This window comes from Gracilinanus agilis, chromosome 4 (genome assembly GCF_016433145.1).
Source record: "Gracilinanus agilis isolate LMUSP501 chromosome 4, AgileGrace, whole genome shotgun sequence".
Classification (NCBI taxonomy): Eukaryota; Metazoa; Chordata; class Mammalia; order Didelphimorphia; family Didelphidae; genus Gracilinanus; species Gracilinanus agilis.
The window spans coordinates 108587531-108600648 of NC_058133.1; the positions used below are offsets into that span (position 1 = coordinate 108587531).

Genomic DNA, 13118 nt, shown 5'->3' on the forward strand with positions numbered 1-13118 from the left:
AGGGAGGGAGGGGAAGAGGGGAAGGAAGGAAGGAAGGAAGGAAGGAAGGAAGGAAGGAAGGAAGGAAGGAAGGAAGGAAGGAAGGAAGGAAGGAAGGACAGACTGAAAGCAAATAAAAAAAACATGAAAAAACAAAGAATAAAAAATAGTATGCTTCAATCTGCATTCAGACATTATCAATTCTTTCTGGAAGCTGGGATGTAAGTCTGACAATGAAATTAAGGCTGGCACGTATCCCTCATCCTGCGTCGGGCAAGTTTCTCCACTGTCTGAGTTTTATTAAAGAAGTTGGATGAAATAATCTCTCAAGTTCCTTCTGACTCTGAATCCTGTGGTCCCCTTAGGCTCAATTTCTCCCTGTGACCCATACATAAAACCTTGCCTATCCCCCCCCACAACCAGTAGTCACCAAATACTACCATTGATTTTTAATAACTCACTGCTCTTTCCTTGCCTTCTGTTTTCATTGGACTCAGATGGTTCAGCTAGTCTTCTAGATTTCACTCTTTCCTCCACCCAATTCATTCTACATATTGCCACAAGTTCAATTTTTTTCTTAAAATATCACTTTGGTCATATCACTCATCTTCTCGCAAACTTGCAAAGCTTCCTCATTTCCTATACAGTAAAGTCCAGCTCCTTCTTATTCAAGGTCTTCTAGGATGTAGTTCTTCTCTGTCTCTCCTCCCTTACCTCCCACCTCATCATTTCCACTTTAATCAGATTGATCTACTCACTGTCCCCCAACTTTCCTTGAATTTTCCCCACTTCTATGCCTTTTGTTATGCCATTTTCCCTGCTTGAATGGCTTTCACCTTCCCTTTCTTCCATACTAAATCCCCCAATTGAACCTACCCAATTATTCAGACATTCAGCCATGTCTGACTCGTTATGACCCCATACTGTCCATGGAGTTTTCACAGCAAAGATACTGGAGAAATTTGCTATTTCTTTCTCCAGTGGATCAAGGCAAACAGAGGTTAAGTGACTTACCCAGAATCACATAGCTATTAAGTGTCTGAGGCTAGATTTAAACTCAGATCTTCCAGTGCTCTAGTCACAGAGCCATCTAGCTCACCTCCCCACAATCCATTCAAATATCTCCTCTTTTGTGAGGCCTTCTCTTACTAGTCCAGGCCAGTAGCCTCTCCCTACCATGCACACAACTCTGAATATATACTACTATTATAGTTATCTTTCCATTTTTACATTTTTATGAGGGTTAACACCTTTAAACCTACTAAGAAAAATTATAGCGTCACAGGATTTAAGGTTGGAAAACACTGCCCAGATCATCACGAATCCATGCCCATCAAAGATGCTGAATACATGTTTAGTGATGATAATGCTGATGATCGATGCTCAATAAATATTTGTTGACTGGTTGTTGTGGTACCCATAGTTCTTGGAGATAGCTGGGATGCCATGTGTGAGTGTCATCACGCATCCAGGGATTGTGCTCCTTGGAGCCAGGAGAAATGGGATCCCTATGACCTTTTCCAAACCTATTTGCATTGACTCTATTGTTTTATTTATTTAATTTATTTATTTTTAGGCCCTTACCTTCTGTCTTAGTATCAATTCAAAGATAGAAGAGTGGCAAGGACTAGGCAATTGGGGTTAAGTGACTTGTCCAGTGTCACACAGTTAAGAGGTATCTTAACTTTTATTTAATTGATTAATTAAGAAAATTTTTCAACCCAGGTCCTTCCTACTCCAGGCCTGGGGCTTTATCCCCACCTGTGCCACCTATGTGCCCCTGCCCCATTGGTTTTTGGAGTTTTTTAAATTTCATGTAGAAATAATTTTTTACAATTGTTTTCTGACATTTTGCAATTCAGATTCTCTCCTTCCCTCCCTGTATCCCTCCCTGAGGCAGTAAATAATCTGTTATAGGTTATATCAATGCTTTCATACAGTACATATTTCCATATTCCCTATGCCTGGGACAGAGGACATAAATCACACATGCAATAAAAAGCACATGAAGGAAATGAAGTGAAAGGTCCTGCCCCATTGTTTTAAAGCTGGGCCTTGAAATCAGTGGTCTCCCAGAAGCAACACTGGTATAATGTGTTTCATTTCCCCCAGACTGCTTAGTTACAACAGACTCGTGGCATAGAATGTGTGTGGTCATCGTGCCTGGAATCTAACAGGGAACCCTCCCAGGGCTAGACCTTGGCCATTGATGTGATAGCATGTGTTCTAGAAGAATTTTTTCCTCATTTAAGATTTGGACAAACAACTTTGAAGGCTTTAAGAATTACAGTTGGGGGGCAGCTGGGTAGCTCAGTGGATTGAGAGTCAGGCCTAGAGACGGGAGGTCCTGGGTTCAAATCCGGCCTCAGACACTTCCCAGCTGTGTGACCCTGGGCAAGTCACTTGACCCCCATTGCCCACCCTTACCACTCTTCCACCTAGGAGCCAATACACAGAAGTTAAGGGTTTAAAAAAAATTGTAATCAATGTGACCATGGAAAAATTTTCTTAATTAATCAATTAAATAAAAGCTTAAAAAAATTATGATCAATGTGATGACCATCCTATGGTTCTAGAGGAACAATGAAGAAACATGCTATCCTCTTCCTGACAGAAGGGCTATAGTTTTAGGGTATAGAATGAGACATATATGTGTATATGCATCACACATTACATATACTTGTTGTTGTGACATCATTTTAATTCTGTCTTCATGGCCCCACTTGAGTGTTCTTGGCAAAGCTACTAGAGTAGTTCGCTATTTCCTTTTCCAGATCATTTGACAGAAGAGGAAACTGAGGCAGACAGGGTTAAATGACTTGCTCAGGGTCACACAGCTAGGAAGTATCTTAAGAGCAGATTTGAACTCAGGAAGATGAATTGTTCTGATTCCAGGCCTGGCACTCTATCCACTATGCCATGTATACATGTATATGTATAATAATAATTATTATTTGCATGTAACATCTCACATATTTAATTATTCATATATACAGCTAGTGTCTGAGGCCAGATTTGAACTCAGGTCTTCCTGACTCCAGGCCCAGCACACTTTCCATGATGACACTTAGCTGCCTTTTTTCTTACCTACAGAAGCCAGAAGAAAACTATGCACATTAATTTGATAGGTCTGAGATCTCACTGATGCACTTGCCTTCTCCAACACTACAGATTATAATCCATCTACACCTTATCCCCTGTGACTCTTGTCCAAATCCATTCATAAATCCTCCACAAGACATGTCTTTTTGTTGGTCAGAGAGTTAGATTGAACCCTTTTAACAGACAATAAATGTTTATTGAATTGACTAGTTTTCCTGATAATATTGTGAAAATTAATGAGATTATTGTGGGTAAATTCGTCCCCAATGTATATAAAGCTCCCGGGAAACGTCCCAGCCTTGAACAACACAGAGCTTTCTGCGGGAATGACCCAGTGAATTTCCTTTGTGTTTTGAGACAGGTCACTTGACTTATGTGCAGTTTGGGAAAGTGGAGTTTTCCATCTCTCTGCTGGCCAGGACAGTGCCTCCAAAACTGTTTCAAAAAGGAGGGTGAATGAAACAAAGAAGGTAGGTGCATCCGGGGTTGTGGGGGTCATGTCTAAGGAAACAAAGCCCTGGGCGGTGGTGGGGGAGGTGGGGCGGAGTGGTTATTTGATTGAGGAAAACATTTTCTAGTCCTAGGGCATCTTTCTGGCCAGAAAGAGTCTTCAAATATTTGTAGAAATAGTGTGTGGAATTTACATTAGACTTATTCTGCTGGGCCCCAAAATTAGAGCTAGGAGGAAGGAGGAGGAGTTGAAAAGAGGCAGATTTTGGCTCAATGGAAGGACAAGTGGAAAGGACTGTCTCAGAATGTATCCATCCCTGGTCATGGACGGTTTTCATGCAGAGTCTGGATGGACGCTTGTCAGGAGTGTTATTAGAGTGTTTCAGACTTCAGGTATGGTTCGGATTGGATGAACTTTGAAGTCCTTTTCAAATCTGAAATTCTATAATCCTAAACAGATTCAGTCAGGAACTGTCATCTCTCAGGAAATCAAACACTGTATGTCAGAAGTCACCTGGAGACAAACCACGGTCTAAGTCAGTTCTATGAGAAGGTCTGTGTGTGTGTGTGTGTGTGTGTGTGTGTGTGTGTGTGTGTACACACATACATGCATATATTTATACTTACACATACATACACACACAAATAAGTGTCTGTTGCCTTGACTTGTAGGGGTTTTCAGGGTTTCCAAGATTCTTGGGGTTATAGAAATGAAACCTTCACCTTCTGAAGGTCTGAAGGAATTCATTTGGTTTTGGTTTTGGTTTTGGTTTTGGTTTCCTAGAGAAAAGAAGGCTGGAAGACATTTGTAAATGTGTCTCTGAAGAGGGGCAGCTAGGTAGATCTGGAGTTAGGAGGTTCAAATCTGGCCTCAGATACTTCCCAGCTATGTGATCCTGGGCAAGTCACTTAACCCTAATTGCCTAGCCCTTGCCATTCTTCTGTCTTAAAGTTTAAGTTTGAAGAGTTTGAAAAAAAAAGTGTCTGAAGAGTCATAGGGGATGGGCAGGAGTGGGAGTTAACTATTGTTGTTCACCTTCAAGGAACCTCAAAATGAGGAAATGACATCAAAATTACAGCGTGGATGTTTAGGTTAGACATTAGGAAGAACTTCCTGACAGTGCTTTAATGGGAGGGACTGTAGAGTTATTTGAAAACAGTAAACCATTAAACTCTCTTAGTTACCCATCATGATACCAAAGAACCCTGATCATCCGGGAATGTTTCCTTACATGGAACCTAAATGTTGTGTTTTGAAGTTGGAGTTTCTTCCCTCTGATTTCTATTTGCACTATGTAGTAGGGATGGAAAAATCATGCCAAGAGTAAAAGAAATGTTTTAATTAGCCCTGGGTCCTCTGCTGCCCAGGTTTTTGTCTAGGGGAAGGCTATTTTGCAGGACTGTGTGTAAAGCCCTGCATCGCCAGCTGCAGAATGGATCCTCTTTCTTTGAGAAGGACAGAGCTGGATCGATGTTGGCTTGCCCTTACCAAGCAGATGCAATCATTAGACATGAGTATTAAGTTATTGTCCAGGGTGACCACCTCTACTGAAGAATCAGCAAACAGCCTAGCCTCTGACCCTCTGCCCCCACCCCCAAGCTTATGTCTCCTTATAGTCTTTTGTGCACGTTGTGAGTGACAGCTCAAGCATATGGGGGATCATCAGAGGGAGGGTCTCTGGGGGATATGCGAGGGCCCCTCCTGGGAGGGTTAGGAGGTGGAGAACAATTGGCCCTTGGCAGATGAACAGCTGTCCAAGGGCACAGTGAGTGACCACAGGGGGAGATCTAACTAGAACAACTCGATGTTTCTGAGATCTGCATTGCCCCATCTGGGATTCAAACTTCCTTTTGCCCCGAAGCAATGCTAGTTTTAGCCTCAGCCCCCTTGGGTAGTAGGGAAGGAAATGAAAGAAGTGAGGTATGAAATTTTAATGGTAAAATAATTGGCAATTTATCACAAGTGTATTGCTTGAGCTTCAGAACTAGGCTAGATCGAATGGATCTCTTCATTCCTCTCAGCACAGGTTTTCTTCCTCACCCCAGCTCTCTCCCCAAATGTTTTCCTTTCTCAAATGAATAGGGCCCGGCTTTCGGAGGCAGGGTGAGAAAGCAGAGGATATGCTTGATAAGCCTCTAAATTCTTTTCGGATTTTAAGTAGAATGGCAGCACTTCTCAGGGATGGCCTCTCAGAAGTCCCTGCTCCTCTGTTTAGCCTCTGCCTTCATCCCTCAGGGCATGGCTGTGGCTCATCTCCAGAATTTTTTCAGGTTTCATCAACCAGATTTGGAAATCCATCTCATTGCCTGCTGGACTATTTCTTTCTTCATTGACCCTGAATTTTGAGTGGGAATACTATTCCTCCCGCAGCACTTTTCTTTTATTGTATTTTGACCTCACTCATTTCAGATAATGGCATGAAGATTTGTGTAAATGGCAAATAAATGATATAAACTAGCATGGGAGTGGTCCTTTGAGGTCTGTGAAGGATTCGTGCTGAAATCCAACTTTGTGTCACTACTCTCTGTTTTGTCTTGGGTTCCCAGGACCCCTTCCAGATACTTTTCACTCCTATCTGCCTTCTTTTCTTCTTCCCAGATCTTGGGCTATAAGAATGGGAGGCTGTAAGCCTCTAACTCAAGTTCCCCCAATCAAAGGGGAACATCATTTCTGCCAACACAAACCAACTTCAGTATTCTTGGTGTTGAGCACGGTGGAGAGCAAATTAGTTAGAGCCTCTCCTCTCTGGACATTTCTCACCTAATAATAATTCCATACGTTTAAAAAATATATACATTTTATTGCTGACTTTAACTTTCCATCACAGTCATTTCTTGAAAGAGAAAAATCTTTCCCTTCTCCACACTGAAACCTTCTTTTTTGCCATAAAAAGGATTTATAGATAAAGACTGGCTTCAGTGTCAGGAAGAACCAAGTTCAAGACCTATCTTTGGTCTATATTGTTTGTGTGACCCAACACAACCCATGTAATTTCTCTGTGATTCTTAAGTCTATAGGTTGCTGACCACCATTGTTAGAAGCTGCCTTACCAAAAGCTTCCTATACCTAAATAAAATCACAAATCTAGTTTTGTTTTGGGCAGCTAGGAGTAGAGTAGATCGAGAGCCAGGCCTGGAGTCAGGAAGATTCATTTTCTGAACTCAAATCCAACCTCAGACACTTAGTAATTGTATGACCCTGGACAAGTCTATTTCCCTCCTTTTCCTCATCTGTAAAATGAAATAGAGAAGGAATTGGCAAACCACACCAATATCTTTGCCAAGAAAATCTCAAATGGGGTCATGAAGAGTTGGGCACAACTGAAACAATTCAAAAACAACAAAGTTTTAAGTTTAGCTTTCCATTAGTAAAATTTTTATTTACAGAATGTAGACATTGGATACATATATACATACATACATATATATTTCTTATTTCATCTAACTTCAGTTCATATAGATCTTCTCATGTTTCTCTGAATTTATCTTATTTGTCACTTCTTATGCAGTAATATTCCATTACATTCACACACTATACATTTTTCAATCGTTTGCCAACTTGTAGGCATGCACTTTGTTTTCAGTCCTTTGCTCCCCAAAAGGGTGATGCTATGAAGACTTTGGGGTATGTGGGACCTTTGTTTCTAACTTGGATTTCCTTAGAATAGATGAAAGTAGTTGAGGTTGCTTCTCAGAGGGTATGATGAATAATTTAGTTATTTTCTTGCAGAATTCCAAATTAATATCCAGAACTGTTGGGCCAATTTACAGTTCCATTGACAGTGTATTAGTGTGCCTGACTTCTAACAATCTAACATTAATTATTCCTGTTTTTCATTATCTTTGCCAATTTGCAAGATGAGAGGTGAAAACTTAGTGGTGTTCTAATTTGCATTTGTCTTACTACTAATGATTTGGAGCATGTTTTAATATGGTCATTTAAGGTCTACACTCCTTCTTTAAACAGTAGTCATATTCTTTAGAGACTTATCTATTGTGTTACACAGTTGTGTCAGTTCCCTATAGTTGTGGCTATCCAACTTTTATGGTTGATGTTTGATGTAAATTTTTCCCTGCTTATAATTTCTCTAATTCTAGCTTCATTAACTGTATCTATTTTAACACATACAAAATTTCAATAGTTCTTTTTTAAAAGTTAAAGCTTTTTGGATGCTTTTTGCATTTAATTAATCATTTCCATATATACGAACACCCCAATCCCCACTTCATCTCCCTCCCAACCCTGGTAAGAAAGGAAAAACAATTAAACAAAACCAACACATTGATCATGTGTGACAGAAAGTGTAATATTCCCTATCCAAGATCCACCACCTGTCCAAGGAGAGAAGAGGAGTGCCAATCCCCTAAGAGTGGTCGTTGCAATCACACACCATTCAACTTCCTCCCAGTGGCCCCTCTGCTTATGTTACTGTAGTTCCTTTGGGTATTTTTTTCCTGATTTTGCTTGCTTGGCATCTCCCTCTGTTTCTCTGATTCCTCCCATTCACCTTTTTCTTAGGCTGTAATGAAGAGAGGTAAAAAGGAAACAAACATTTATTAAGCACCTACTATATATGCCAGGCACTATGCTAAGCATTTGACAAAGAATATCTCTTTGATCCTCACAATTGGTAGGTGCTATTATGGTACCCATTTTCATATAGTACAGCTTGTTCAGTCAGTCATGGAATAGTTTTTGCTCCATTAAAAAGTGGACTTTTTAAAGTTTTCCAAACATCTATTTCTCCATGGTAGCATCTGATCCAGTCATGGAGACAGTTATCTTCACCATTTAAAAGATGAGGCCAGGACAGCTGGGTGGCTCAGTGGATTGAGCACCAGGCCTAGAAATGGGAGATCCTGAGTTCAAATTTGGCTTCAGACTCTTCCTAGCTGTGTGACCCTGGGCAAGTCACTTAACCTCAGTTGCCTAGGCCTTACCCTACTCCTGCCTAATAACCAATAATTAGTATTGATTCTAAGACAGAAGATAAGGATTTAAAAAAAATAAATAAGACCAGGGAAGCTAGCAGGCACAGTAGATAGATTACCAAGCCTAGTGTCAGTTCAAACCTGACCTCAGACACTTCCTAGCTGTGTGACCCTGGACAAGTCCCTTAACCCCCATTGCCTAGCCCTTACTGCTCTTCTACTTTGGAACCAATACTTAGTGTTGTTTACAAGATAGAAAGTAAGTGTTTAAAAATTAAAGTAATACATAAAATAAAAGATAAGGCCAGGGCAGCTAGGGGGCACAGTACATAGAGTACCACGCCTGGAGTCAGGAGGGTCTGGGTTTAAATCTGGCCACAGATACTTCCTAGCTGTGTGACCCTGGGCAAGTCACTTAATCCCAACTGCCTACCTTTTACCCTTCTGCCTTTCAATTATTACTAAGATAGAAAGTAACAGTTAAAAATTAAATTAAATTAAATTAAAAATGAGGCCTGGGGGCAGCTGGGTAGCTCAGTGGATTGAGAGCCAGGCCTAGAGACAGGAGGTCCTAGGTTCAAATCCAGCCTCAGACACTTCCCAGCTGTGTGACCCTGGGCAAGTCACTTGACCCCCATTGCCTACCCTTACCACTCTTCCACCTATAAGTCAATACACAGAAGTTAAGGGTTTAAAATAAAAAAAAAATGAGGCCTAAAGCCCAGGTGACTTTGCTCAGGTCACATACACAACTTTACACAGTGGCAATGCAAGTTTAGAATCACAATATTAAAATTGGAAGTCAGTCAATAAGCATTAATTAAGTGCCTACTATGTATCAGATACTAGAAGGGCCCTTAGAGGGGATCTCAGATCTCTCATTTTTCAGAACCTTGATCTGCTCAGTCTTTAAGTCAGTATTTCTTCCCTGCCTCCCCTGGTCCTGGTGTCATTAATGGGGCCATATGATAGAGATCCTACAGACCTCAGTAGGAAAGTTAAAGGTGTGTCCAAGGGTCTCCCAGGCAGGAACTGGGGGGGGGGGGAGGCATATCTTGGGCAAAGTGCCATTAATCCAGGTTTCTTCAGGGCCATTGCCTGGTTTACTTCAGATATTGTGTTCTGAGAATGACGATGACTTCCATAGTCGTCATCGTGAAATGTTCCATAGAGCCCAGAAGCCAGATTATCTCAGTTGGCTTTGCCTGCAGTCAGTATCCAGGTGTGGATCTAATTCCCTCTGACCAGGTTGCTCTGACAATGAGCCGGAGAAAGGAGAGACTCTCTGATGTCCCCATCCTCTGTTCCCTCTGGCTCTTTGCCTTTTGTTTCCAAAGTCGCCGCCATCTGGAGCTGCCTTATGGCATCTGCTCCTGCTTTCCAGCCCCCTCCCTGGGAGCAGCGGAGTGCCTCTGTCACTTGCCTGGGCTTAATCCCCACCTCCCCCAAGCCCAGCTCCCTGGCTTACCAGGTTCGGTCAAGAGGGCAGACACCTGTCCTCTGACGCATGGCCTAGAAGTCACCCGGCTCTCCAGAACCCCAATTATCCAAATGGATCCATTTGGTTAATTGCTTTCATGCTTGTTAGCTCTCTACCCATCTCTGCTCCTGGGCTCTTATTCCTCCCACCTGCCCCATCCCGCCCCTCAATGGGTACAGGGTATTGCGGAGACCTCAGGACTTCTAACTATGGATGAGGGAGACCCCAGAAATCTTGGTGGGCTATGCCTGTTGGCACCACAGCACCCCTCCCAATCTCTGGATAACCAGGCCTTCTCCAGGGACAGCTCTCAGGACTTAGATTGTCTAATACCACCATTTCCTTCTGCACTACCTGAAGGGCAATGCACACAGATAGTTTTTCTACTTTTGTTCCTTGTCACCTGGAAGGCGCATTGCTCCTAAATTTAGAGAACCCTCCTTGACTTCTCAAGGCACAAAGGCAATCCTTCCAAGATCTGGCCTACCACCTTTTTCTGGGGCCACAGATAACTGCAGAAATGGATGTAACCGTGAGATCACAGAGTTGGTTAGAACTGGAAGGGATCTCAGAAGTCATCTAGTCCAACCTCGCATTTTACAGATGAAGAAACTGACATCCAAGGAAAAAGGCCCACAGGTATCAGTTTCAGAGGTGGGCTTTGAATCCAGGTAAGTCCTCTGAATCTGAAGCCAATGTGTGCAAGGCACAGAGGTGTAAAACCTCTACCATATGCCCCTGTTCTTTTCATTTCATGTCTGCTGAGTCTTAAGAAAAGCAGACAGATAGATGCAGAGACAAAGACAGACAGATATACAGAGTCAGAGAAATAGACAGTGAGACAGAGACAGAAAGAGAGAGGTATGGAGACACAGACAGGCAAAGAGACAGACAGACAGACAGACAAAGACACAGAGAGAGGCAGAGAAGCAGAGAGAGATAAAGACAGAGATACAGAGAAAGACAGAGACAGACAGAGAGACCCAGAGACAGGTAGAGACCAACTTACAGAGACCAGCAGAAAGAGACAGGCAAAGACAGAGAGATACAGAGAGAGACAGACAGAGAGATGGAGGCAGAGAAAGAGAGACAGAAAGAGAAAGGCAGAGAGGCAGAGACAAACAGAAGAGACATAGACAAAGAGAGACCGAGAAACACAGAGAGACAAAGTCAGAGAGAAAAGAGAATGGGAGAGAATTTATGAAGCACTTATTATGTGCTAGTCACTGTGTTAAGTACGGAGATGACCTCTTCTGGTCTCCTCTCCATTTCTAACCGATGACCTCTAAGTAGCCTGCTCACTTCCTCAGAGGCTGAAGTGTCTGCTGATGTGCCTCACTCTCGGTTTTTCCCTCAATCCAAAGGTACAGCCCTGGTGATGACTAAGAGTTTATCCTATTGACTGGCATATGAGAGAGCCCAGAATACATATAAGACAGAGACACATTTTTTTCTAAAATGTCTCTTAGCAGAGCATCACTTTCATGACTGTAGGTATTTGGAAACTTGACTTTCAACTGAAATACTGTATCTTATACCTGGCAAAGGCCTCTAGCCATTCTGTGGCCTCCTCTGTTCCTACTACTATTTCCCTCCAAGTCCTGTGAATTTTTACATCTCTATCCCTCTGGAACTCTAGCTCCCGAAAACAATTTTCCAGACTAATGTCTGTATCTGATGTAAATTCAAAGAGTTGAAGGGAGGGAGGGAACAGATGCTTCTGCCTCCTGCCATCTTCTTCCTTCTCCTCCCCATGTTCCCTTCCCCCCTATCACATGTCACACAGGAATCTGAAAAATTCAATTGTGCTCTACACCGCCCTTGGAATTTCCGCAGCTAAACCAATATTGATGGAGGGACATTACATTGGGAGTGTTGATCTGGCTCTTGGCTCCCTGGGCTTGGGCTCCTTCCAGCCGCTTCCCATCTGGAAGCAGATGACACCAGAAGACAGGGCATTGGGGAAGGGGGTTGTAGAAGGAAGGGGTTAGGATTTAATGGAAGATTTACTGGAGTTTTTTAAGCACAAGAGGCCACAGCAGCAGAAATGAGCAGCATGAATCATGCTTGGGATGCATCAGAATGTTAAACAGAGGAAGCAAAGGATGCTGCAGGCTTGGAGCCTGGACTTCCTTTTTGCCAGAGAGGCTTCTGTGACCCCTAGCTTTATTATTCACTCTTCAAGTCAACTTTCTTTTATAGTATGTATCATCTGTTTTGGGGGAATTCTTCAGAGACCAAGCTCAAGAGAGTTTAAGTGTCCAAAGCCACATAAGCAAGACAGACACTGGGGCCAGACGACAGGCTTTGACTCCTAACTCCTCGTCTAATGCTTTACTACTCACCCTGGATTTCTTTAGTCAAACAGTCAGCCAATAAGTAATTCCTGAACCTTTCCCTTATCCCCAGTGCTGTCTTCAAAGAGTTGAAGAACAATGTGCCTAGGAAAGGAGGCCTTCTTGCTTCTGCTATTCTGACCTTTGGGCTTTCCTCCCTTCCTACCTGCACTAAAAAGATTTTTTTAAACCCTTACCTTCCACCTTAGAATTAATACTATGTATTAGTTCTAACGCAGAAGAGCAGTGAGGGCTAGGCAATGGGAGTTAAGTGACTTGTCCAGGGTTACACAGCTAGGAAGTATCTGAGGCCAGATTTTAACCTAGAACTTCCCATCTCTAGGCCTGACAAGATATTTTTCAAATGAATTTTCCAGTGAGACTTTGAGGCTCAAGATTCCCAAATGAAGAGCTTAAAATGAATGACATCCTTAGCAGATGGCCCGATCTTTGGGTTAACATAGATGGATGATAGCCTAAGACAACAATCAGAAGTTTCAGTCATAGTCCACACAGTCCTCCAAGCCTCCTTGCTCAATCAATGCAAGAGAAAAAAAGCGGGATGTGGGTTGGTTCTCCACAAGCAGGAGCCTTTTTGAAGAGACTTTCCAAAGGTAGTAGAAGGTCTCAGGCTGGCCTGAAAGAAGTAAGTTGCTTTCCTATCTCATGCTCTCTTCTTAGGATCATAGATGACCTGGAAAGAGAAGGAACCCCAGAGACCATCTAGTCCCAACTCCCTCATTTTATAGAGGTTAAATAAATAACTTTCCCAAGGTCCCATAAGTAGGAAACATCAGAAATAGGATTTGAACCCCAGCCAGGGCTCTTTCCATTGGACC

At 42.5% G+C, this 13118-nt stretch overlaps 1 protein-coding gene across 1 annotated transcript in view; it reads left to right on the forward strand.

Moving 5' to 3' along the window:
- NFASC (neurofascin) overlaps positions 1 to 13118 on the forward strand; it is a 248354-nt gene that overhangs the window by 110864 nt on the left and 124372 nt on the right. The window contains exon 3 of the mRNA XM_044674931.1: positions 3443 to 3551. Within this exon, the coding sequence (XP_044530866.1) occupies positions 3443 to 3551 (109 nt within the window). The remainder of the gene's footprint in view (positions 1 to 3442; positions 3552 to 13118) is intronic.